The 22,205-nt window shown below is 47.0% G+C and overlaps 1 protein-coding gene across 2 annotated transcripts in view; it reads left to right on the forward strand.

Moving 5' to 3' along the window:
- The window catches only part of Trub1 (TruB pseudouridine synthase family member 1), a 38,860-nt gene that overhangs the window by 5,764 nt on the left and 10,891 nt on the right, over positions 1 to 22,205 (forward strand). For both annotated transcript variants that reach the window (XM_021151897.1, XM_021151898.2), the window contains exons 3-4: positions 5,204 to 5,259; positions 13,570 to 13,651. In XM_021151897.1, coding sequence (XP_021007556.1) covers positions 5,204 to 5,259; positions 13,570 to 13,651 — 138 coding nt within the window. The remainder of the gene's footprint in view (positions 1 to 5,203; positions 5,260 to 13,569; positions 13,652 to 22,205) is intronic.

A 22,205-nucleotide genomic window follows, 5' to 3' on the forward strand; every position in this document is an offset into this window, starting at 1 on the left:
CATCCAACATGGCAGCACACAGTACCTCAGACCACACAGCACCACAGACCATCCAACATGGCAGCACACAGTACCTCAGACCACACAGCACCACAAAGCACCATAACACCACAGCACATAGCACCAGAGCACACAGCACCACAGAGCAACAAAACACCACAGCACCACAGCACCACAGAGCAACACAGCACACAGTACCACAACACCACAGCACCACAGCACACAGCACCACAGAGCAATACAGCACCACAGAGTAACATAGCACCACAGAGCACCACAACACCACAGCACAGCACCACAGCATACAGCAGCACAGAGCACAGAGCACCACAACACACAGCACCACAGAACAGAGCACATAGCACTACAGAGCAACAGCACACAGCAGCACAGAGCACATGGCACCATTTCCTCTCCTATGTGTGCAGGGAGCTTTGAGCAAAGGTTTGATTCTGAGCAGAACAGTTAGCGCACTCACCAGGAGTGAAACTGTTGCCTTTTGAAAGGCTTGGGCATGCCCAGCATCTGTGAACTTGGATTATAGGAAGTACTCCACTCTTCCTGGATCACCATCCTGGTTTGCTGTGCCTGGACTGCGTACACTACTGTCTTCCTGTAGGACTCTGGAGTTCAGGGCTCCCATACAGGCAGAGGGTGCCAGGGGACACTTCCCAACCCCAGATCAAGCTTGGAAACTATGTTTTTGATATATTTCCTGGAGAGAAACATTGTATATACATGTTCTTCTGGGACTGACAGGTGTGCTGACCTGGCACTGACGCTGAGTTGTGCTGTCCTGGCACTGAGGCTGGATTGTGCTGTCCTGGGACTGAGGCTGGGTTGTGCTGTCCTGAGACTGACTGGTGTGCTGTCCTGGCACTGACACTGAGTTGTGCTGTCCTGGCACTGACGGCACTGACGCTGTGCGCTGCCCTCTGGTTCATGTGCTCTTGTCCTCTGTGTCCTCTGCTTCCCCTTCCCCTACCAGGGAGCATCAGATGGAGGCCAGGATGGTGGTTGGTGTTCCTTTTTCACCAAGTCACCATGCTGTGGCTCTGTACTTCTCAGCTGCCCCATCATTCCTCTGTCCCTCGGTGACGCCCTGTGTTCTTTCTCCTGCTTCGATTCTTCCCCGTCCTGGCTCTGCTCCTGCTGCGTGTCACACGGGGCAGAGTTTCATCCGCCATATTACTGCCAGTGCTCTGCCCATTTTACAGGCTGTGTGCTCTGTAATAGTGGTCCAGGTTCAAGGTCTGAGGCAGGGTTCTCGGCCTTCCCAACCCTGTGACCCTTTAATACTTCCTCACGGTGTGCTGACCGCAACCATAAGATTATTGCATTGCTACTTCATAACTGTAATTTTTCTACTGTTGTGGATTGTCATGTAAATGTCTGACATGCACCCCATCTCTCCCCTGTGAGAGAGTCATTTGACCCCAAAGGGGCCACGACCTACAGGTTGAGAACCTCTGGTCTAAGATGACAATTTAAGAATAAAATAAGATTTTTCATTCTATTTTATATATAAATTCATTTTATATATAAATTCATTTCATTTCTATTTTATATATAAAATACATATATATATATATGTATGTATATATATATATATATATATATATATATATATATATAATTACAGGAGAGCCTGCAAAATGAACTAATATATCTGGAGGCAAGAGCGGTTCCCTGGAGTTACATCATCTTCATCTCTACTCCTCCGAGCATGCTAGGCTGTGTCATGAGGGGGCAGCCAGGGTTAAAATTGCCAAGCAGATGATTTAATAAGATTACCTGGAGTTCCCAGGTAAGCCCAGTGAGCATCCTTAGAAGTGGAAGAGGCACAAGAAAGCCAGGACATGTGGAAGTGCTGGCTGCAGGGATGTGATTGCTGGCTTGGAAGGTGGAAGGGACCACAAGCCAAGAATGTGGGCAGCTGGTCCCTGAGAGCTGGAAAAGGCAAGATCCCCTTAGCTTAGCGAGCTTCTCCCCCTAGGGCTACAGAAGGAACACAGCCACGCCAGTCCCTACAGTTCTTTTAAAATTGCTATGAATCATGGCCGTAGCTCATGGTAGCCTGCTTTAGATTTCTGACCTGAGAACTGTATGCCAGGAGCCGTGGGGTGTCTTTAATGGAAAGTTTGTTACAATAGCTATAGGAGAACTTAAAAAAAAAAAGCCTATGTCAGGTCCCACCAGGACACTATTTTCTAGGTATAAGGGGTCTGTCTGCACATGGCGCCCACAGGCGAGGGCACTGTGCTGCCTGCCGTCCACAGCTTCCACACTTGGGAGCTCTTGCTGGGGTTTATTTAAGTCTTTAACACACTGAGCTAGCGGTGCCACTACAGTTGGAGGAACCTCCTTAGTAATGCAAAGCGCCTGAGAGGCCGACTGGGAAGGATGCTCTTAGAGATGTCAGCCGTCTGAACAGAGCTCTGGTAAGGACCTCCGTGGCCTCAGCTGGAGAACCAATCAGAGCTCTGGTAACGACCTCCGTGGCCTCAGCTGGAGAACCAATCAGAGCTCTGGTAAGGACCTCCGTGGCCTCAGCTGGAGAACCAATCAGAGCTCTGGTAAGGACCTCCGTGGCCTCAGCTGGAGAACCAATCAGAGCTCTGGTAACGACCTCCATGGCCTCAGCTGGAGAACCAATCAGAGCTCTGGTAACGACCTCCGTGGCCTTAGCTGAAGAAGCAATCACACCATCGTATTTTTACTGCCACACAGATAAGAAAAAGATAATGTATACAACATGTTTTCAAAGTATCATAGTTTTAAAACTATCAAAAAAAATACTTCTGTTAAGTGTAAACCAGAGCAGGAAACCACGCGCAGAGCTCAGTTTTGGAACAACAGGCCTGGAGAGAGGTAGAGACGCGGGTCTGTGCCTGGGCACGGCTTTGTGGTTAAGAGCTCTGACTGCTCTTCCAGAGGACTGGGGTTCAGTTCCCGGCACCCACATGGCAGGTTATAACCAACCATAACCCTCATCTCCAGGGGATCCAACACTCTCCTCTGGCATCACTCAGCGACACAAAATAAAGTAAAACATAAGCGTGACCAGAACTAAGAGATACAGCAGACAGAGTTGAGAATGGTCATTTGGTGCAGCTGGCCATCTGCAATGACGAGGAGCTCAACAAGCTGCTGGGCAAAGTGACGATCGCGCAGGGCGGCGTCCTGCCCAACATCCAGGCCATGCTGCTGCCCAAGAAGACGGAGAACCACCATAAGGCGAAGGGCAAGTGAGGCCACTGCTCGCACCGGCCCGCGTCTCCGTGATATAACCCCCGCGAGTTCCCAAAAAGGCTCTTTTCAGAGCCACCCACTGAATCAGATAAAGAGTTGTGTTACTGTAAAAAAAAAAAAAAAGAATGGTCATTTGGTAGAAGTAGCAATCGTAAATATCGGCTATGTTTGCAATACTTCTGAAAGTTTTCACTGTGCTTTTTTATAACCTGTAAAGTTAAACGTATCTAGTTAAAGTGATAAGAAGAAACTTGGTTTCCATCTTAAGGGGCTGATGTAAGATCGCCAGTTAGTCTCCTAGATGCCACTGTTACAGGAGCGTTCTCCAAATTCTACTTTCACTAACCACCCCACCTCTGGTCTTGTTTCTTCTTGAATACACAATGAGAGGGTTTTTCTGGGTGGCTCTCAAGTGTCTCCTTGACAGTTCCTCACTCTGGGCCTCCTCCCTAGGCTGGAAGCCACCACCCTGTGCAGCATGCTGCCGAGTTCGAATCCCATGTCAGCCTGCTTGTCAAGTTGATGAACCCACTGCCCCCACTCTGGTCTGGAGACTGTGTGCAGATGTTCCTTGAGGGCACGTGTTTCTTCTTCATGTGTGTCCTCACCAACTTACTGCATTTGCAGTGCTGATGGATGGAGCCTCCTTTGGCCTCAGACTTCGGGGTGTTCCTCTCATGACCTCTCCCAGCGGCTCCTCCCCCTGTGCACATGGACACTTCTGTACACTGTCACATGACTTGTAGCAGCATTCACCCATTAGCTGGGCCAACAGTTTCGAGCACTTTGATTTCTTCCTACCTATCATCTGCTCCCCCCGAGAATATTTAAGCTTCAAAGTCAGGAAACAGTTCTCCAGCTCTGTGTCGTCCTCTCAGGACTACATATAGTAGCCGCTCAAAAACTATTGATGGATCTACATCTGATTAGATTGCATCACATCTTTGTTGCTGTCATACCAAGTCTCTGCCTCAGCAGCAGCATTAGCAAGGGCTGCTATTTGAAGACTACCAAGCTCTTCCGAGCTACTGAAAGCAAAACGACCTTTGATCTTAGTTCTTGAACGATTACGATCCTACTTAGAGATGGAGGATCCGGCCTAGTGGGTGTCATGGGAATTTGGAATAGACTCTATGAATGAGCTGAGGCGTGAGCTAGAATTTGAACGTTAAGGTTGAATATTAAGGAGCTGGGACATAGGAATTGGGCTTGCTGTGAACTTTGTAGTGTGCACAGTGAGGGTGTCAGAAACAGTTACGAAGTGGTCCAAGCTGCAAAAGGACGGACTGGGATGTAGATGTGCAGTGGCCAGGCTTTTATATAAAGAAATGGTTAAATACACTCTACCATCCCTGGTGAGCCATAGTGTGTAAGGATAAGTAATGTCTGAAACAGGAAGACAGCAGGGGCTGTGCTGTGGTTGGCTGGTCTGGGTTAAACTGGTTTCTGTTGGCCCTCATTCCGGCTGCTGGGCTGATTACCCGTGTTTTTCTCTTCTCGATTGTGTTCTGCGTGCTACTAATCATCCTTAATGGTTCGTTAGCTACTATGATGGCTTTTGCTTTGTTTGATGATGAAGCCTGTCAGGGTTTACTCAGCCCGCTTGAACATGGCTAATTGTACCATGTATTTTCTTTATGGTACCCATATAAAATCCCAGTGCGTCCTCTGAGACTGCTCTGAATCTTCATCCTCTAATTGGCTGGGTTGAAGCATTTGCTGTGTTTAATATTTGGGAACGGGAAGATATTCTTTTCTTCCTTTCCATATTCAGAATATCTTAGTTGTCTGACATCATCTAACTGGATTAATAGTGGCCCCAAATTCTGTTAAGTGTATATTTTCTCATCCTTGCACTACATAGGCCAGTAAATTATGAATAAGGTGTGCAGATATTTGACAAACCTCGTTTTCAGAATACATTGTCAAAATATTTTTTTTTCTTTCATAGTGGTGGGGATTGGAAGAGGAACAAAAATGTTGACCAGTATGTTATCGGGGTCCAAGGTAAGACTGTGAGAGTGCATTTCTTTCTTCTTTGATCTCAGTGACCATCTTGCTCTTTATTGCTGTGACAAGCCACCATGACCAAGGCAACTTACCGAAGAGTGTAATTGGACAATCCACCCCGGAAGGTTAGATTCTACGATGGTGGAGCAGAGACCTGGTGATGGGGTTGGAGCAGCAGCTGAGAGCTCACATCTCAAAACACCAGCAGGAGGCATGGAGCACACTGGGAATGGCAGGGATCTTTTGAAACCTCAAAGCCTACTTCCACCTCTTCCAACAAGGCCACGATGCCTAATGGCTCCCAGACCCACCAACTGAGGGCCAAGTACTTAGACATACGGGGGCTATTTTCAGTCGTTATAAAATGGAGGCACTGAGGGTTGCTGGGAAGATGATTCAAATCTCAGGTGGCACGGACCTGACCTTGACCTGGTTGAGGGGTGCAGACAAGTGGGTCCAGGAGCTTGCTGGTCACCCAGTGTCGGCAGAAAGCTGAGTTCCAGGCTCAGAGACAGACCCAACCTAAAACAGGCAATGAAGATATTCCAGTGTCAATCTCTGTCTCCACACATGCAGATACCTCCACACACATCTCCACATGCACACATGTACACAGGCATGCACACACATACATACACACATACACACACACAAATATGAACCACAGAAGAAGACAGCAGGACCTCTTTAAGATGATAAATGATGTTGTTTGTCTATGAAAGTAACTCTAACTAAATCCAAGTGTACTTTTTAGGCACTTGGGAGGGGGAGGAGGAGGCGGCGGCTCTAGGGCCACTTGGGTCATTCCACATGGTGGAAGGATGACTGTAGAAAAAGTCAGGATGTGAAAGTTGTCTACCTCCATAGGCTAACACCCCCACGCCCCCACCCCTGACATGTACACAGACCCACACATACAGGAAAAAAAAAATATTTAAAATGTGAGTCATCACTTTCAGGTAGATTAATACATTGTTCTTAAATATTACCATGCAGAGTTTACAGTATGTTTTTGGCACAGGGTTTTGCCAGTTGATTTGTTTCTTAACTACAAAATGTAAATGATGGGTATTCAGTAGGGGAATTAGGATTATATTGTATTTTATTTTTTACACTATTTGGTATTCTCTAAAAGTTTTATAATAAACAAATCATTTTCATGTCAGTAACCAGAAGACATACTTGCGTTAATAATTTGTTCAAACGTTCCCCCCCAGCTCAGATTGGTTGAGGCCGCTGAAATATTTGCTATTCACCGCTCCCCACAAAAAAACCATAAGCACGCACAGTGCTCCGTTGGTGCTGAACGGGCTCTCTTGTAAATTCCAAGCATATTTTCGGAAGAATGATGACTGAAGATAGAAACACATCTGGGTCGGGTTTTATTTGTTACAGGCCGTTTTGGTGTTCAGCTAGAAAAGTTGGATGTCACACACAGAGAAAGCAGGGCTCCTCAGATGACGGTAACAGAGATAGACACCCCAGCTGGGTCCCGTCACAGAAGCCAGGCTCCATGTTCCACGGATTTCGGATCAGCACTGGGGTGTGGCTTTTCCCATGCTTTCCGTTTTATGTTGAGTATTTGTTAAATGGATGAAGTCATTTTATGTTCACTTGAGTTGAAGAATACATTTTGTTAGAAAGTAAATTAGTAACTATTTTACTGTTCTGATAGACTATATTTTTTACTTTGTGTGTAGCTGTGATAAAATACACAACAAAAGTAACTTAAGGGTTTCTTTGGACTCGAGGCTCTTGGGCTCAGTCCATTATGGTGGGGAAGGCATTAAGGTGAGCAGAGGTCCCGGCCACACCGTGTAAGTGAGGAAGCAGAGGGTGACGGATGCTTATGCTCAGCTGGTCTGGGACCTCAGCCTGTGAAGTAGTCCAGCCTACATGAGGGTGAATCTTCTGGGACCTCAGCCTGTGGATCAGTCCCACCTACATTAAGGCAGCTCTTCCCACCTTATATAACCTCATTTCCACAGTTCGTTACTAATGGGCTCAAAGATTTGTTTCCACTGTTCTTCCAAATCTCATCAAGTTGACATAGAGATGATTAGCTATCAAGTAGCCCGTAGTAAATTCAGATTACTGTGAGGCTATATGTACAGACTTCTATATAAGCAAATAGTTTCAGGAAATAACTCCAGTCCTATACATGGAGTACCTTTGTTTGAGGCAGGGTCTCATGTGGCCAAGACTGGCCTTGAACTCCTGATTGTCCTGTCAGTACCCATCAAGTGCTGGGATTAGGGGCGTGTACCACCATGTGGCTATGATGCATAGTCCCTGGTGTGCTGCTGACATTTTGTTTCTAGTTCATTTAAAAAGATTTCAGGGACTGTAGCCCCCTAGCTTGACCCCAGACTTAGTGATTGAGCTAATGTTCACTTTCTCTACTTAAATATATGATGGATTTTCATCTGTCTCACACACTGCCTGAAATATCACACTCGTGTGTAAGATTGTGCAGGGTGTATTTGTATTATTTCCTTCTAGGGTGGTCGGTGCTCAGCTTATGTTACACATGTAGTACTGTGTACACTACCCTCCTGAGCTAGGCCACACTGGAGGCACTGCTATTCCAACAGGCTGCATGTCTTTCTGCAGGCAGGAAACATCATTAGAAGTCTTTTCTGCTCTAGATCAACAGGCAGAATGCTGGACTTTTTTTTATTACCCTGTTTGCTTATTAGAGGCAGAGTTTCTCAACACAGCCCCAGCTGGCCTGAAACTCACTGCTTCCCGAGTGCTGGGATTAAAGGTTGTGCCACCATGGAACTCTTACAGTATAATCTTTAGGCCATCTACTATTGCTAACGTATGTGAAGAGACACCCAGCTCTTTCCCTGCAGTCTCTTACGCCGCAGGCCCTGCATGCTCCAGTCCTGACTTCCAGGCCCAGCCCTGCATGCTTGGGTCCCTGCTGGGCTCTGCCTGTGGTCCTCTTCCTCCAGTCTTGCATTTCTCACTGTTCTGTTGAGGCTGTGTGCATAATGTGTGTGAAACGAATCTCCATTCTCCTGACGGTTCTTCAGCGCACATAAGTAGTTGTTAGCGTCCCCAAGTGTTTCATGGGTCATCAAGTCCCCTCTCTTCTAAATTCCAGGCCTGCTTGATTGCCCTAACCGCACATTCTATATACACCTGAAGTCAATTTCACCCAAACAAGTTCTGGTGGGAATCTTGAATACAGTTAATTTTTCTTCTTTTTAGAAATCCCTGTAATTTCTCACATTGTAGAGAAAACAGCAGTCGAGTTGTCAGAAAGAAAAAGCTCTCTCTCTCTCTCTCTCTCTCTCTCTCTCTCTCTCTCTTTAATGAACAAGATGGGAAAGGCAGAGGAGAACGAGGAGGAGGGGGAGGAGGAGGGGGAAGGAGGACGAGGCAATTTCTTAGACAGAAATTTCACACAGTAAAGGATTTGAGATGAGGATAGATGTGGATCATAAAAATAGTTTACAAGCCAGGCATGCCGGCACATGCTTTTAACGCCAACATTCTGTTCAGGAGACAGAGGCAGAAGATATGAAGACCAGCCTGGTCTACATAGATGTATCAGCTAGAGCTACCCACTGAGACCCTGTTTCAGAAAGAAAAAAAAAAAAAGTTTGGAATCCAAGTAGAAATGGGTCTGCATAAAATAAAATTTAGACAAGTTTATTCTGGAGAGTGAACTGGTGTCTGGTGTGTAATGCGTGGTGTGAAGGCGAGCCTGTGCCTCCCCACTCTCCCTGAATTAACCCGGAACCAGTTAACTCAGCAAAAGCTGGATAGCACGTGCACTTTGAAGTCTCAAGTCTTTGATGAGGCTCTGGAGAGCTGCCTTTACAAGCCTCCTAAATGACGATTAAAGTTGGCCACTTCATAATGTCTTAGAGACCAGATGAGCAAATGAAAGCGTTGACCTTCGATGAAAACTTGAATCTAATTAGTATCGCACAGATACGAGGCTAACCCAAATCTACAAGGAGGCAGAGCGCAGAGGTTTCCCAGGCAAAGCTGGCATGTCTCACAACAAGTATCGCTGGCTACAGCCTCCCACCTTGGATGTGGTCAGAGGGCAGAGGTTTCTCCAAGAATGCCAGTGTTTTGGGGTTCAGCAGTCAGGGCATGCCGGTGTAATTGCCGATGCCCCCTCCCCCTGGTGCGGTCTTGACTTTTGAACTTCCAGGTCAAGCTTGAGGTGAGAGAGGGCATAGTTTTCTTATCCATAAATCCCAAGTCCTAAAGAAACAAATGTCAGGGGAATTTTCTACAGGGCTTCATTGTATAAAGTATGCAGCCATAGACCCAGGAACACAGCCAGTTCACAGGTCCTAGGTGCCATCCTGGAGAATAAATAACTCCAGAGCCCAGCTCTGTGTGCAGCGTAGGCAAGTGAGAAGAAGCACTTCACACCCCACACAGGAGGACGCTCGGCTGTGTGCGCGCCGCGTCCCCTTTCTTCTTTCCCGTATCTTTTTGGTGATGAGCCAGAGCTTCGCTTTGTCTGGATGGCTTTTCCAAGGGGCTTATCGATAACCGAGTAGAACGTAAGATTTATTCTCACTAGATGCCAGGGTAAGATAAAGAAAAAGCAGCCTTCTTTTAGACAATCTTTGCAAGGAGTAGTCACGGCACTCCTCTCTGAGGCTCCGTGGAAATCACAACCATGTTAATAATCTTGCCTTTTTTTTTTCCTTTGCAATCTCAGAACACAAAACCACACAGGCCAGAATTCCTGCCTGATGTGCACCGTGACAGCCGTGGTGGTGAATAAATTCAGGAGGTAGTGAACTAAATGCTATATATTGAGATTTTATCAACAGGACTGGAGCAATGGCTCAGTGATTAAGAACATTTGTTCCTCCTGTGGAGGACCTGGGTTCCGTTCCCAGCACCCACACTGTAGCTCCCACCCACCTGTAACTCCAGGTCCAGGGATCTGACACCCTCCTCTGACTTCTGCTGGCACCAGCACTCATGTGGTGCACATACATATGTGTACACAAAACACTCATGCACATAAAATACAAATAAATAATTCTTAACTTTAAAAATTAAGGTGTCTCAGTTAGGGTTTTACTGCTATGAACAGACACCATGACCAAGGCAACTCTTGTAAGGACACCATGTAATTCGGGGTGGCTTACAGGTTCAGAGAGTCAGTCCATTATCATCAAGGCAGGAGCATGGCAAGATCCAGGTAGGCTTTGTGCAGGAGGAGCTGAGAGTTCTACATCTTCATCTGAAGGCTTCTAGGAGAAGATTGACTTCCAGGCAGCTAGGATGAGGGTCATAAAGCCCACGCCCACAGTGACACACTTCCTCCAACAAGGCCACGCCTCCAAATACTCAAACTACCACACTAGGCTTTTAAGTGAGTTTTAAGAACATGTAGGGGTTCTGAAACCAAAATGTTGAGAACTGTTGGTGTAGATATGTTGTCCTCTAAAAAGAACTCACATGTTGCAGGACAGAAGGAAGACCCAGGAGTTCTTCAAGAGTTGCCATTGATAGCCTATGTTATGACAGAAGTATGAAGAATTGCACACGCAGACACTCCTCAGGCCTGTAGGTGAATCTACCAACTTTGTGTCAAGCTGATACCATTTCTGTCCAGTAGGGAAACATCAGAACAGCAGTGTAAAATTCTGCTCACAGTTTATCATTTGGGAAAGTGCTGATCAGGTTGTAAAACATGGGAAACAGTGGATGTGCGCAGGCGGTCACGTTCTGAGCAGCGCAGTGCGAGAGCCCAGGAAGGTGAGAGTGTCCCTTTCCCTCCGCACAACTGTCTCTAATGTCTTCCCTTCACGGTAACTTCCTAGAGGTGCAGAGTCCCTGTGACCTGTTTAATTTGTGTCTGAGAGTTTCATACACACTGAGGACAGTATCTTATCCTTCCATAGTTCTTAGGAAGTGCGACGGCATCTGGGTTTGAGGCAGCCCTCCACTTGTGTATGTGCTACCCAGTTTATATTGACCGCCTATTGTCCATCTTTCAGAGAGCAGGATTTGAAATCTCCAGAGAAGGGGAGATTAAAAGGGCAGCTTTGAAAAAGGAAAGGCTTTGATTGGTTAGTAAAGAGAAGAAAATGGAGATTGTTCACTTGGCTCATTCCAAGGACATCTAGAATCCGGAGGCCAAAATGGACGCCAGACACTTGGCAAGCATGAGGCGCCCAGTTCAAACATGTTATATAACAGTAGATGCATTCAAAGAGACAGTATATAACCCATTATCATGGTTTTCTTATAAGTATAGACAATGGATTACCCCTCACCCCGACCCCTCCTTGGAGTTTGTGCTGGTCTGCATGTATACGGAAGCCAGAAGTCAACTTTGGGTGCTTTTCCTCAAGAGCCCCTGACCTTGGTTTTTTGAAACAAGGTCTCTTATTAGGACCAGGACTTGCTGACTAGGTTAACCTGGCTGACCGCTGAGCCCTAGGGATCCACTTATCTCTGTCTTCCAAGCACTGGCTTTACAAACACACACCTCTTTCTATGCCTGGCTTTTTATGCATGCTCTGGGTTCTCCTGGTCTAGCAAGGGCTGAGCCATCTCCTTCGCCTGCCTCTGTGTCATTCACCGTAGCTATGGGAATCACTCTGACACTGCTAACTTGGATCATTCTGTGTTTCTGTGTGGTAGTGATTGTTAACCATTGCTTACTGGGGACAGAAACTGTTGTTTTAGATTCTTCTCTGCTTCTCACGAGGCACATATCATTTTCCCCGCTTTAAGATTAACCGGTCCTGGAGCAGTTAAGATGTGCTTAAGCGCTTCACCATCTGTGGGGGAGCTGTAATTGCCTCCCACGAGTCTACGTCTACGTCTCTGCTCTTGCTTCTTATCCTTCTGTGCCCTCCCCAAGGGACGCTGACTCAAGGTTGCCCGCTCTTAGCTGAAGGGGAAAGCCACGTGTCCCAGGTGATGGGGCTGAGTATGGAGTTAAGAGGAACTAAGTTTTGCAGTCCTAATGAATCTTTCAAAATAGTGACTCAAAAATATCAGGAAATTTCCTCCCACATTGCATTTGAACTAAGAAATCTGATGGGATAGGAAGGTGGCTTCATCCAAGGCCACTTGCTGTCATGTCTGCATATTTGTGGATGTCACAACTTTAATTTTCTTTTTCTTTCTTTAGTTCTTTTACTCCTGCAAGTTTATCATGAGTAAATTTGCATTTCTATTGAAGTTCTGTCCCCAGACAGGGTCTCATTGGTGTAGCCTACCTGGAACTCTCTCTGTAGCCCTGGATGGCCCAACTCACAACCATCTGACCTCCACTGCCCCCTATGTGCTGGGATTAAAGGAGCGTCACTCACTGTACAGAGTCACACAAGTATAGATTCTTGTCTCGAAGAAACGACAGCACTTCCTGTCACAGGCTCAACAAAACCAGGATTGGTCCAGAAGAGTAGTGGAAAGATGGCAAAGCCGTCCTGCAGGTGTGGCCCGTCCTCAGCCAGGGCGGCTTAGTTCCACGAGGGCTGACATTGTTTACTGAGCATGATCCATTCTAACGCCAGTTCCCTTCAGAGAGCTTTAGTATCAGTCCTCTTATTGAGAAAACACACTGCTGGGTGAGGGTGCTGCTGCTGGACCTGGTGGTCCAGCCTAGTGTTCCCCATAGGTTCCCAAAACTTAGCTCTTCTCTGTGTGAGCGATCGGGTCACTAAGAGAGCTTTAGTGTTCCACGGAGAAGTGGCAGTTCGTTCTACCGGGAGTCACTGTAACTGCATGCCACTAAAATGACTGATTCTTGGATGCTGTGTTGTGTGGTCTGTCATGCTATTCTTTCCGTGTGGGCATAGAATGTTCCTGCTCTCTTCAGAGTCTTGGTTCCAGGGCCTCTGTGGGTACCGGCGTCCACGGCTCCTCACCCCCTGCTAAAACACGATGCGACGTATACAGCTCAGGCCTTCCCCTCATAACGTTAACCATCCCGAGACTTTTAGCACGTGGCACCTCCTACAAAGGAAACGCTGTGTAAGCAGTTTTCAGACAGGGTTATTTAGGGGATAACGACAAGTCTGTACATAATTAGCACAGCTCCTTTTTATTTTTAGAATATTTCAGATCTGTGGGTTGATTGAATGTGCGTATGTGGAACTCACGATGCAGAGAACCGAATGTTTCTGGGCTCACAGATGCTTCCCACATAACAGAAACAAACGACGCAGTGGTCTCAGTGCCGTGTTCCTGCCTTCGCTTTGTTTCAGGTTGGCAGTGTTCATAAAGTTCTGTCCATTAGGAGGGATGCCTGACAGTCTTGTGTCACTCAGGGCCACTTTTGTCATTTTCCTTTCCTAGAGGTATATCGCCATCGGAGAACTGGGGAAAGCTACGGACACCCTGGATTCTACTGGGAAGGTAACAGAAGAGAAGCCGTATGGTAAGGAGCCCTCCAACGCCACTCTCCTCTGCACTTAAAGTCCCTGTGATTGCAAAATGCAGAACTTAAGGAGCATGCCGTGGTGTCCATTGGTAATCCCCGCACTTGCAAGAGTGAGGCAGGAAGATTGCAAGTTCTAGCTCAGCCTGGCCACACACGAGACCCCATCCCCAAGAGAAAAGTCCTAGCAGAATTAAAGCAAACCAGTGGCTCGATGCTGTCCGGTCTCAGTACATTCTCGAGCAGACTGGACATTGCTCATCACACTGTGCCGTGTTTGCTGTGAACTTAACAAAGACTTTGTAAGTACGTTTCCCCACAGGAGTGTTTGTAATGTTCACAAATTACTTGTATATATAGCTGGGATCTAGGCTGTTTTTCCCCATGAGTGGGTAACAAGACACAGTTACCGTCATGTTGGATTTGACCTGTGTCGAGACTCTTATGTTTTTTAAGTGACTTCCCAGCTGGTTGAAGTAAATGTGCCTGAGTCATTTCCCTCAAAGTCGTCACGTGCCTGTGTCCTGGAGTGAAAAGATCCAACAGGGAGAACTAATTCTCTGAAGTGGAGAGAACTCCCCAGGGCCCACCTTGATTTGTCTGCTATTCTTTTCACTACTCTCAGAAAGGGTACGAACCGGTCTCCTAGCAACTCACACAGCGCCGAAGCTATTTATAATGCCGCACTTGCTGTGTTGCCAGTGAGCTCACCTGCGTGGCTGTGTCACCAGTTGTGAACTACTCATTGGCATTCTGGTTTTCCCCCAGGTCTGACATCAACTCCTCTCAGCTTGGCTGCAGACAGTGTCGTGTCTGCTCCCCCGGGCTTATGTGTTGATTGCCCTTACGACATATTCCATATCGCTCCAGTAGCGAGGGCAGGCTTTTCTTGCCAGCACGGCTTCTCTTGCCTCGCTGACACCCCTGTGGCACTTGACATCTCGATCAGTTAACCAAGCAATACAATGAAAATTAAAACCACTCATTTATTTCCACGCTCTAGATGTTGAATTATCCTTGACATTAGTATTAGAATTAGTAAATGCTAGCAGACCCAATCCAGCTGAAGTCCAGCTCTAACAGTGGGGTTTAAGAGGGAAGACACAGGCACATGACAAGAGGTAACACAGACTTTCTGAGTTTGCCGGCGGTGCTGCTGGTGACAGTCCGTGACACATAGATGTGTAAGCCTACCATGTCCTCATCCCCATTCGCCAAGAATACCAGGAAAGGGAGCTTCGGAGCTGTGGTGGAGGAGGGCAGCATGAGGAGGCAGGCGCAGCCGGAGGAAGAGTGAACCCGCCCTGTCCTAACCTGGGCTGTGAGCATTTCCGACTTCTTTATCTGCCGTCTCCAAAAGAGAGATGCTTTAGCTCTCTGTTGTACTAAAGGGTGACTGGGTGCCATACAGACACGTCATGGTTGTGAGGCTGGCACAGGAGTTGAGGCTGAACTGAGAGTAATTGGAGTAGGGCACTCATGGTGGAGCCAGAGACGTCATCTGTAGTTAGCATCGAATCGAGCCTAGTAAGTGCAAGCGAGACTCCCTGATGATTGATGAGCTGTGGGGGCAGAGACGAGGTGATCAGCTGTGACCCAGGCTTGAGGTTTTAAACTGGCTAGGAAATGCAGCCACCCAGGGAAATACCTTCTTCCTAGCTGTAAGCATTTTGGAATCATAGAAAGATCTGTATAGCATTTGTTAATTTGTACCTTCACTTATGCTAAAGCAAGCTCAGGGTTAGAGGGAGACTTGGTGGGTGAAATGTGCTGCTCAAGTGTGAACCCCTGAGTTCTAATCCCCAGGACCCACGTAGGTCTGCACTCATACTGGAATCTTGACATCCAGAGCTCCTATGGGGAGATGGAAGCAGAGACAGAGCCAGAACCTCCAGAAATCATGGGCCTGCTATTTTGGCATATGCAGCAGCAAGCGTGGTGACAGGCAAGGACTCAAGGTTGTCGTCTGACCTCCACATGTGTGCCCCTGCCACACGTGCATAGGTGGGCACACACAGGCACATGCATGCATTCTCAGACACACACTTACACATGGACATACACACTCACACACACACACACACACACACACACACTTTTTAAAAGTGAAAGAAAGCCCATTAGATGACTCCGAAGATGAAGGGTAGCTTTCCAGGGAGACACGTCCGTCACACCGTTTGCCTAGCAGTATTTGAGATCGGAGGATGACAGCTCCAAACGTTCTTAGCAGATTGGCAGGATTTTTCCATTTCCTTCAGTAAATCATCAAATATTTGCTATCTGAAGCCACCAAGGACAAGAAAAGGGGGTTTAAAGGCTCGCTTCTGCCTTCAGGGGGAATTGCTTCCAGTCCTCTGAGGCAAGTGTTTCATATACCTTTGTAGTACTATCTTAAAATAAAATCAGAAGCCTGGACCTGCCTGCAAACATGTATATCTAAAATCAACATAGTGCAGCTCGTAGACTAGAAAGAAGGAACAGTTTGCAGAAAGTAGCTGATATGCAAATGAAGACGCCAGGACACCACAGCTCTAGGAAGTAGCAGCTAAGAACCACCAACTGCACAGTGACAGGCCTGTCAGTGACTCAGTACGTGTGAAGCTAGACAAGAATGGTCTGTTTTGAGATGTATGGTGAGGTTCTAGCAGTCTCAGAGGCTCATGCTGGAGTCCTTGTAGTTACTTGTACTTAAGCTTTGTTATTAGCTTTTATAGAGCGAGCAACAGATAAATCCACAGTTTAGTTCATGATCATGAGGCAAACTCCCAGAAACAGAGTTTTGGAACCCCTCCCTCCCTCCCTCCCTGCCTGACAGGAGCCATGGCTCTTCCTCCTTTTCCCAAGGTCGACTCTAACTTCCGAGTTACCGTGAGAGGTCTTAGACAGTGTGTGTCCCTCTGTGTTTGGATTCTCCCATATGTATATCTTGAATGAATGTCTTGAATGAATACATATCACCATATCTTGAAGTTTTTTTAGTGCTATGCTCGCATGCATATTCTAACATGGAACACATATAACACACATTCTTTTTTTTAAAAAAGATTTACATATTTGTTTTATGTGTACACGTGAGTTCCTGCGTGGGCATGTGCATGCATGCACATGTCTACACTCCACGTTTGGGCCTCTGATCCCCTGGGACTGGAGTTATAGGCAGTTGTGAGCCACTGTGTGGGTCCTGGGAAACAAGCCCTGGTCTTCTGCAACAGCAGCCAGTGCTTGTGACCACTGAGCATCTCTCCAGCCTGCACATGCTTGTCTGGTTTTGCTGGGTGTTGGATCCAGGGCCTTATACATGGTGACAGGGGCTGTATATTCCTGAGCACTGGACCTAGGCCTCTTCTGTTAATAGGCATGTGGGCTATTCTCGGTTTGGAATTTCACAAAACAAAACTGCACTTTGAGGTGTTCATTCCTCTTGTGTTCAGACTCTTGGAGCTGCCAGGTCCCAGGGTGCACGGGTGCTTAACTGCACTGGAAATGGTAAAATGGTTTTCCAAAGTTGTGTTTCTGCCACACTGTGCAAGTTCCGCTTGGACAGTGCCCTGCCATGTCCACAGCGTGATCAACTTCATGCATTCCATCGAGGGGGCAGCAATCCACTGACCCCATGGTGGCTTTGGCAGGGATGAGCAGGACAGTGCCCTAGCAATTTGTACCTACAGCGTGGGTGTGCCACCCGCTACCTTCTCTGGGGAGTTGTCTCACTGATGCGTTTGAGTAAAGAGCTCACATCCACCTGCATTTACACATGCACGCGCACACGCGCACGCACACACACACACACACACACACACACACACACACGTCTAGCCCGTCATTCTCCCTAGGGGATATGCTGTGCTCTTCCTCCACGGTTCTGCGTGTCAAAGCTCAAGTGCCTCAGTGGGTGTGGGCTTGTCGGGAATCTGTTCTGTCAGCTCAGCAAGCTGGTCCCTGCTTGTCTCAGCACCAAAGGATCCGATATCTTAGAGGAGAAATAGATCTGCCCACCTTGGTTATTGCAGGTCCCCCCTTTAAAAATAGCTATTTTATTGAAAGAAATCACCTTTTTTCTTTTGCCGAAATTCAATGTGCTTTTAAATCATGAACAGAAAGTGAATGTGCGGAGAGCGGGAGGCAGATTCTGTGCAGGTAACTGTGGCTGCCCTGGCTTCATGACTGGGATAGCCATGTCATGTCCAGAAGACAGCGTTAACAAACTTCTTCTTTGAATTGCTATATTTTGTTTTCTCTGTATTCAATGTTACGCTAACTGCATGTTTCTGGAGTTGATTCAGCGTGGTCAGCATGTGTTATATATTGGACCTCAGAGGTGAAGGTTTTGGGGGGGGGGCTTGCATCTGTGTTTATTGAGTGTGGGATTTGTATTTGTTTTCTTTCCTCTGCCCCCCAAGTTTACTCTCTGAGTTCTGCCTGGGCCCAAGAATTGTGGTTGCTGAGAGGGATTTTTTTTTCTTCTTCTTCTTTTTTTTTTTTTTTTTTTTTTTTCGAGATAGGGTTTCTCTGTGTAGCCCAGGCTGGCCTCGAACTCAGAAATCCACCTGCCTCTGCCTCCCAAGTGCTGGGATTAAAGGCGTACACCACTCTGCCCAGCCTTTCATTTATTTATCTTTTTAAAGATTTATTTTATGTATATGAGTATACTGTCGCTGTTTTCAGACACACCAGAAGAGGGCATCGGATCCCATTACAGATGGTTGTGATGTGGTTGCTGGGAATTGAACTCGGGACTTCTGGAAGAGCAGCCAGTGCTCTTACTTGCTGACCCATCTCTGTAGCCAGTTGTTACTGTTTTTAAATCTAGCGTTGGCTTCCTGGGCTTCATGGTAGCCTGGCCTCTGAGCTGTGCCCCTGGCCCTGTTTTTCTTGACTTTTAACAGCTTTTCTGTTTTCTGGAAAAACTTGTGTCCAGTTGGAATTACTTCTTTTTCTACTTTTTGGTAGTGCCCACTGGTAACAGCAGATGCGCTTTTATAAGAGAAGTTTCAGATTACGAACTTTGTTTTAAACTCGCTGTCTGCTGTGCTGGTCCACACTTCATTGTGCTAGTGTTTCTCCCCACGGTTCTGGGTAGTGGATCTCAAATTCCAGACTTAACCGGTGTGAGGTTGTTCATAATGTTCCCTTATGATTCTTTTATTCTGACCTAACATTGAACTTTATAAAAAACGTAAGAAAAGACGAAGTCCGTTTTCCCCATCAGCCAAGAGCCAGCTCAGCCAGCCCGCCCCTCCCCCGTGGCCCTGTGTTAACTTCTCCACTGGGAGTTAGTTCCTGTATGTAGTCTCAAGTGTGGCTCTCAGAGGAGTGTGTGAGTGTGAGCGTGCGCATGCAGGTGGGTATTGTTATCTCAGCGCCAGTTTTTGAAAAACTGTTCCTTCTTTCCATACCTCTGAGCATCTGTGGAAAGCCAGCTTGCTTTGGTTCTAGAGTCTTTGCTGTCATTCTTTTATCTGTTTCCTGCTTTTATACCCGATGCTCTGTCAGATGAGTGGAACATTGAGCCATAGCTTGTTAGTTCTCTGACTTATGCTCTCTTTTTTTTCTTTGCATTTCTGTACGAATTTTGAGTAGGCCTCTCTCTCTCTCTCTCTCTCTCTCTCTCTCTCTCTCTCTCTCTTCCCCCCACCCCCACCTCTGTGTTTCAGGCTCCCACTCCTGTCTCTGTCTCTCCCTTCCTCTCTATCCTCCCCCACTCCCCGCCCTGCACCTCATTCTTCCCCTCACACACGCAGACCGGATGTGCGTGCCTGTGCTTGCTGAGATTTCTACATTTAGTTGATCCTATTTATCAGTTTGTAGAGTCTCCCAACCCACGAAACAAGATTAGCTCTCTCTTCCTCAGTGTAGGTCGTCAGTTTGGGCAGCAGTACTTCCTAGATTTCAGTGTGTTCCTTCATGTCTTAGGTATATGAAATTGTTGTGTGTTTCATATTTTGTTGTTCTTGGGAACAGAGTCAGATTCTAACTTCTGATTATTCGTTGCTGGTATGTAGAAATGGAGTTGACTATATATTAGTCTTTTCATCGTTCAACCTTGTTTAACACATCTGTACAAGTCACTTTTGACTTAGATTCTTGGGCTGAGTCTAGACAGTTTGTCAGACCTATGCTAGTGGCTACCAGCTTTTTTAGAGTCTATGCTGAGTGTCTAAGGTGTTTAGCAGTTCCTTCTGTGTGCTTGAAATTCAGCCAGCCCTTTGGAAAAACTTTCAACAGTGGTCATGTTTTTGATGTTATAAATATTCACTATATGTATGTATAGCTTAGAACTCGGCCAGGTCTCAGAAATCCTACCACGTCCCTCTCTGTGTACTTGCCTCAAATCCTGGCTCTCCCTGACTCCCCACCCACTGACCTGACCAGGGAAATCCCGATCCTTACCTGGCAGAAGCACATTTTAAGGTTCTGGCCCCTTTCTTCTCTCAGAGACCACAGTCCTGCCAGACTGAATGGCCGGAAACGGTGGTTGACTGATGCTTTGCTGGCTTAGCGGCCTCTGTGTCACAGGATGGCTTAGTGTGGTACAACGTTGTACTCAGCCCGGTCGTTCTGCTTTTAGCTCTGTTGTTGAGGTATCAACCACTGTGCTGTGTGCACAGAAGGATGGATGCATTGTAAGCAGAGATCGTGTAGCTTGTTCACGTATATGTTAATTTCATGGGGATAAAGAGTGTGTGTGTGTGTGTGTGGTGTCGGGTGTGTGTGTGTGTGGTTCATGTGCATGTGTGTGTGTGTATGTTTGTGTGATGTGTGTGGTGTGTGCATCTGTGTGTGTGTGATGTGTGTGGTTCATGTGCATCTGTGTGTGGAATGTGCATGTGTGTGTGTGTGTATGTGTGTGTGATGTGTGTGGTGTGTGCATCTGTGTGTGTGTGTGGAATGTGCATGTGTGTGTGTGTGTATGTTCGTGTGATGTGTGTGGTGTGTGCATCTGTGTGTGTGTGATGTGTGTGGTTCATGTGCATCTGTGTGTGTGTGTGGAATGTGCATGTGTGTGTGTGTGTGTATGTGTGTGTGATGTGTGTGGTGTGTGCATCTGTGTGTGGGGGGAATGTGCATTTGTGTGTGATGTGTGTGGTGTGTGCATCTGTGTGTGTGGAATGTGCATGTGTGTATGTCTGTGTGTGTTTGTGTGGGTGCAGATGCCAGTGCTGGGGATTGAACTCAGGACTTTTTTTTCTTGTTAGGCAACTGCTTTACCACGGGGCTACAACCTAAGCCTAGAGAAATACTTTTTAAAATGCAGCTCAAATGAATGCTTTCACACCGATGGCTCTTTATTTACTGAGCAAAGTGTGAGGCCCCCAGACCCCCCTGCACTTGAGCTGCGCCTCTCCTCTCTGGGTTCCTCACTGGGTATCCTTGATGTGGAGAATTTTCTCGTGCATTTTTAAGATCCTATGGTAGAGGCATTGTTAAATTATGAGACAGCTGCCTGATTGGACTAGTACTGGGCTTTAGACACAGGCAGCCGCTTCACTTCCTGCACATGTGCCATGAGCTTGGGTCTTATTATAAAGTAACCTGTTCCGTGGGCTTTCTGTCTGGTCGTCCTAACATTGGATAAATGATTGGCCTAGGTGACTTCTAAATGTCCTTCAACCTGGAGATTCTATTACCCTGAGCAAATTAAATTTCAGCAAGAACGTCCTGAGTGCCATTTTTATAGTGTATGTTATCTCACAGGAAAAACTGTCTTTGTCTTCAAAGCCCAGGATTTTGCTGGTGAGCTAATAGCTTGGCACGCTGTGGAGAACGGCACAACAATCAGTACGTACCACGGATGCCTGAGCCAGGAAGTGTGATGAGAGGGAGAACGTCTCAGCGTCTGTCTGCCTGCCTATGTATGTGCCTCTTTGTGTGTCTCTCTCTGTGTATGGTGTATGTGTGTCTGTGTGTGTGTGTGTGTGTGAGAGACTTTATGTGTCTCTGTGTGGTGTCTCTCTGTGTGTGTTATCTGTCTTTGTATGTGCCTCCATGTGTGTGTCTTTCTGTTTTTGTCTCTCTTTCTCTGTGTGGTGTGGTGTGTGTGTGTGTGTGTGTGTGCGCGCGCGCATGTGTGTGTGTCTGCGTGTCTCTGTGTGTGTTGTCTGTTTGTCTGTGTATGTCTTTGTGTGTGTGTGTCTGTGTGTGTGCGCCCGTGCGTGCGTGCGCATGCATCAGTGAGAGAAAGTCAGAGAAGCAGCACAGAGGCCGCACATTCGCAGAAAAGGAGCGCCAGGGAGGCACGGAGCCTGGCACGAATGGAAAGCTCTTTGGTCTTGTTTTGAACCGCCTGGCTGAGTTAACACACTGTAGTAGTTTCACCAACCATGGCATTTTGTTAGCAAGTTCAGCCTGGTGGCAGCATCGTCACCTAGATTTGGCAAGCTTGGATTAACCTAAGGTGTCGTGTTCAATCACTTCTTAATGTCACAGCAGAGGGAGACTTTTTAATGGGAAAGTCCTCACCCAGACTCTCTGTGCAGCAAACAAGGCGGAGCTGCTGTCTGGCTCCGTGGTCTGGAGGCTGCTGCAGCCTCTCACTGTCTGAGTCTTGTTTGTG

This window comes from Mus caroli, chromosome 19 (assembly GCF_900094665.2).
Source record: "Mus caroli chromosome 19, CAROLI_EIJ_v1.1, whole genome shotgun sequence".
NCBI classification, from domain to species: Eukaryota; Metazoa; Chordata; class Mammalia; order Rodentia; family Muridae; genus Mus; species Mus caroli.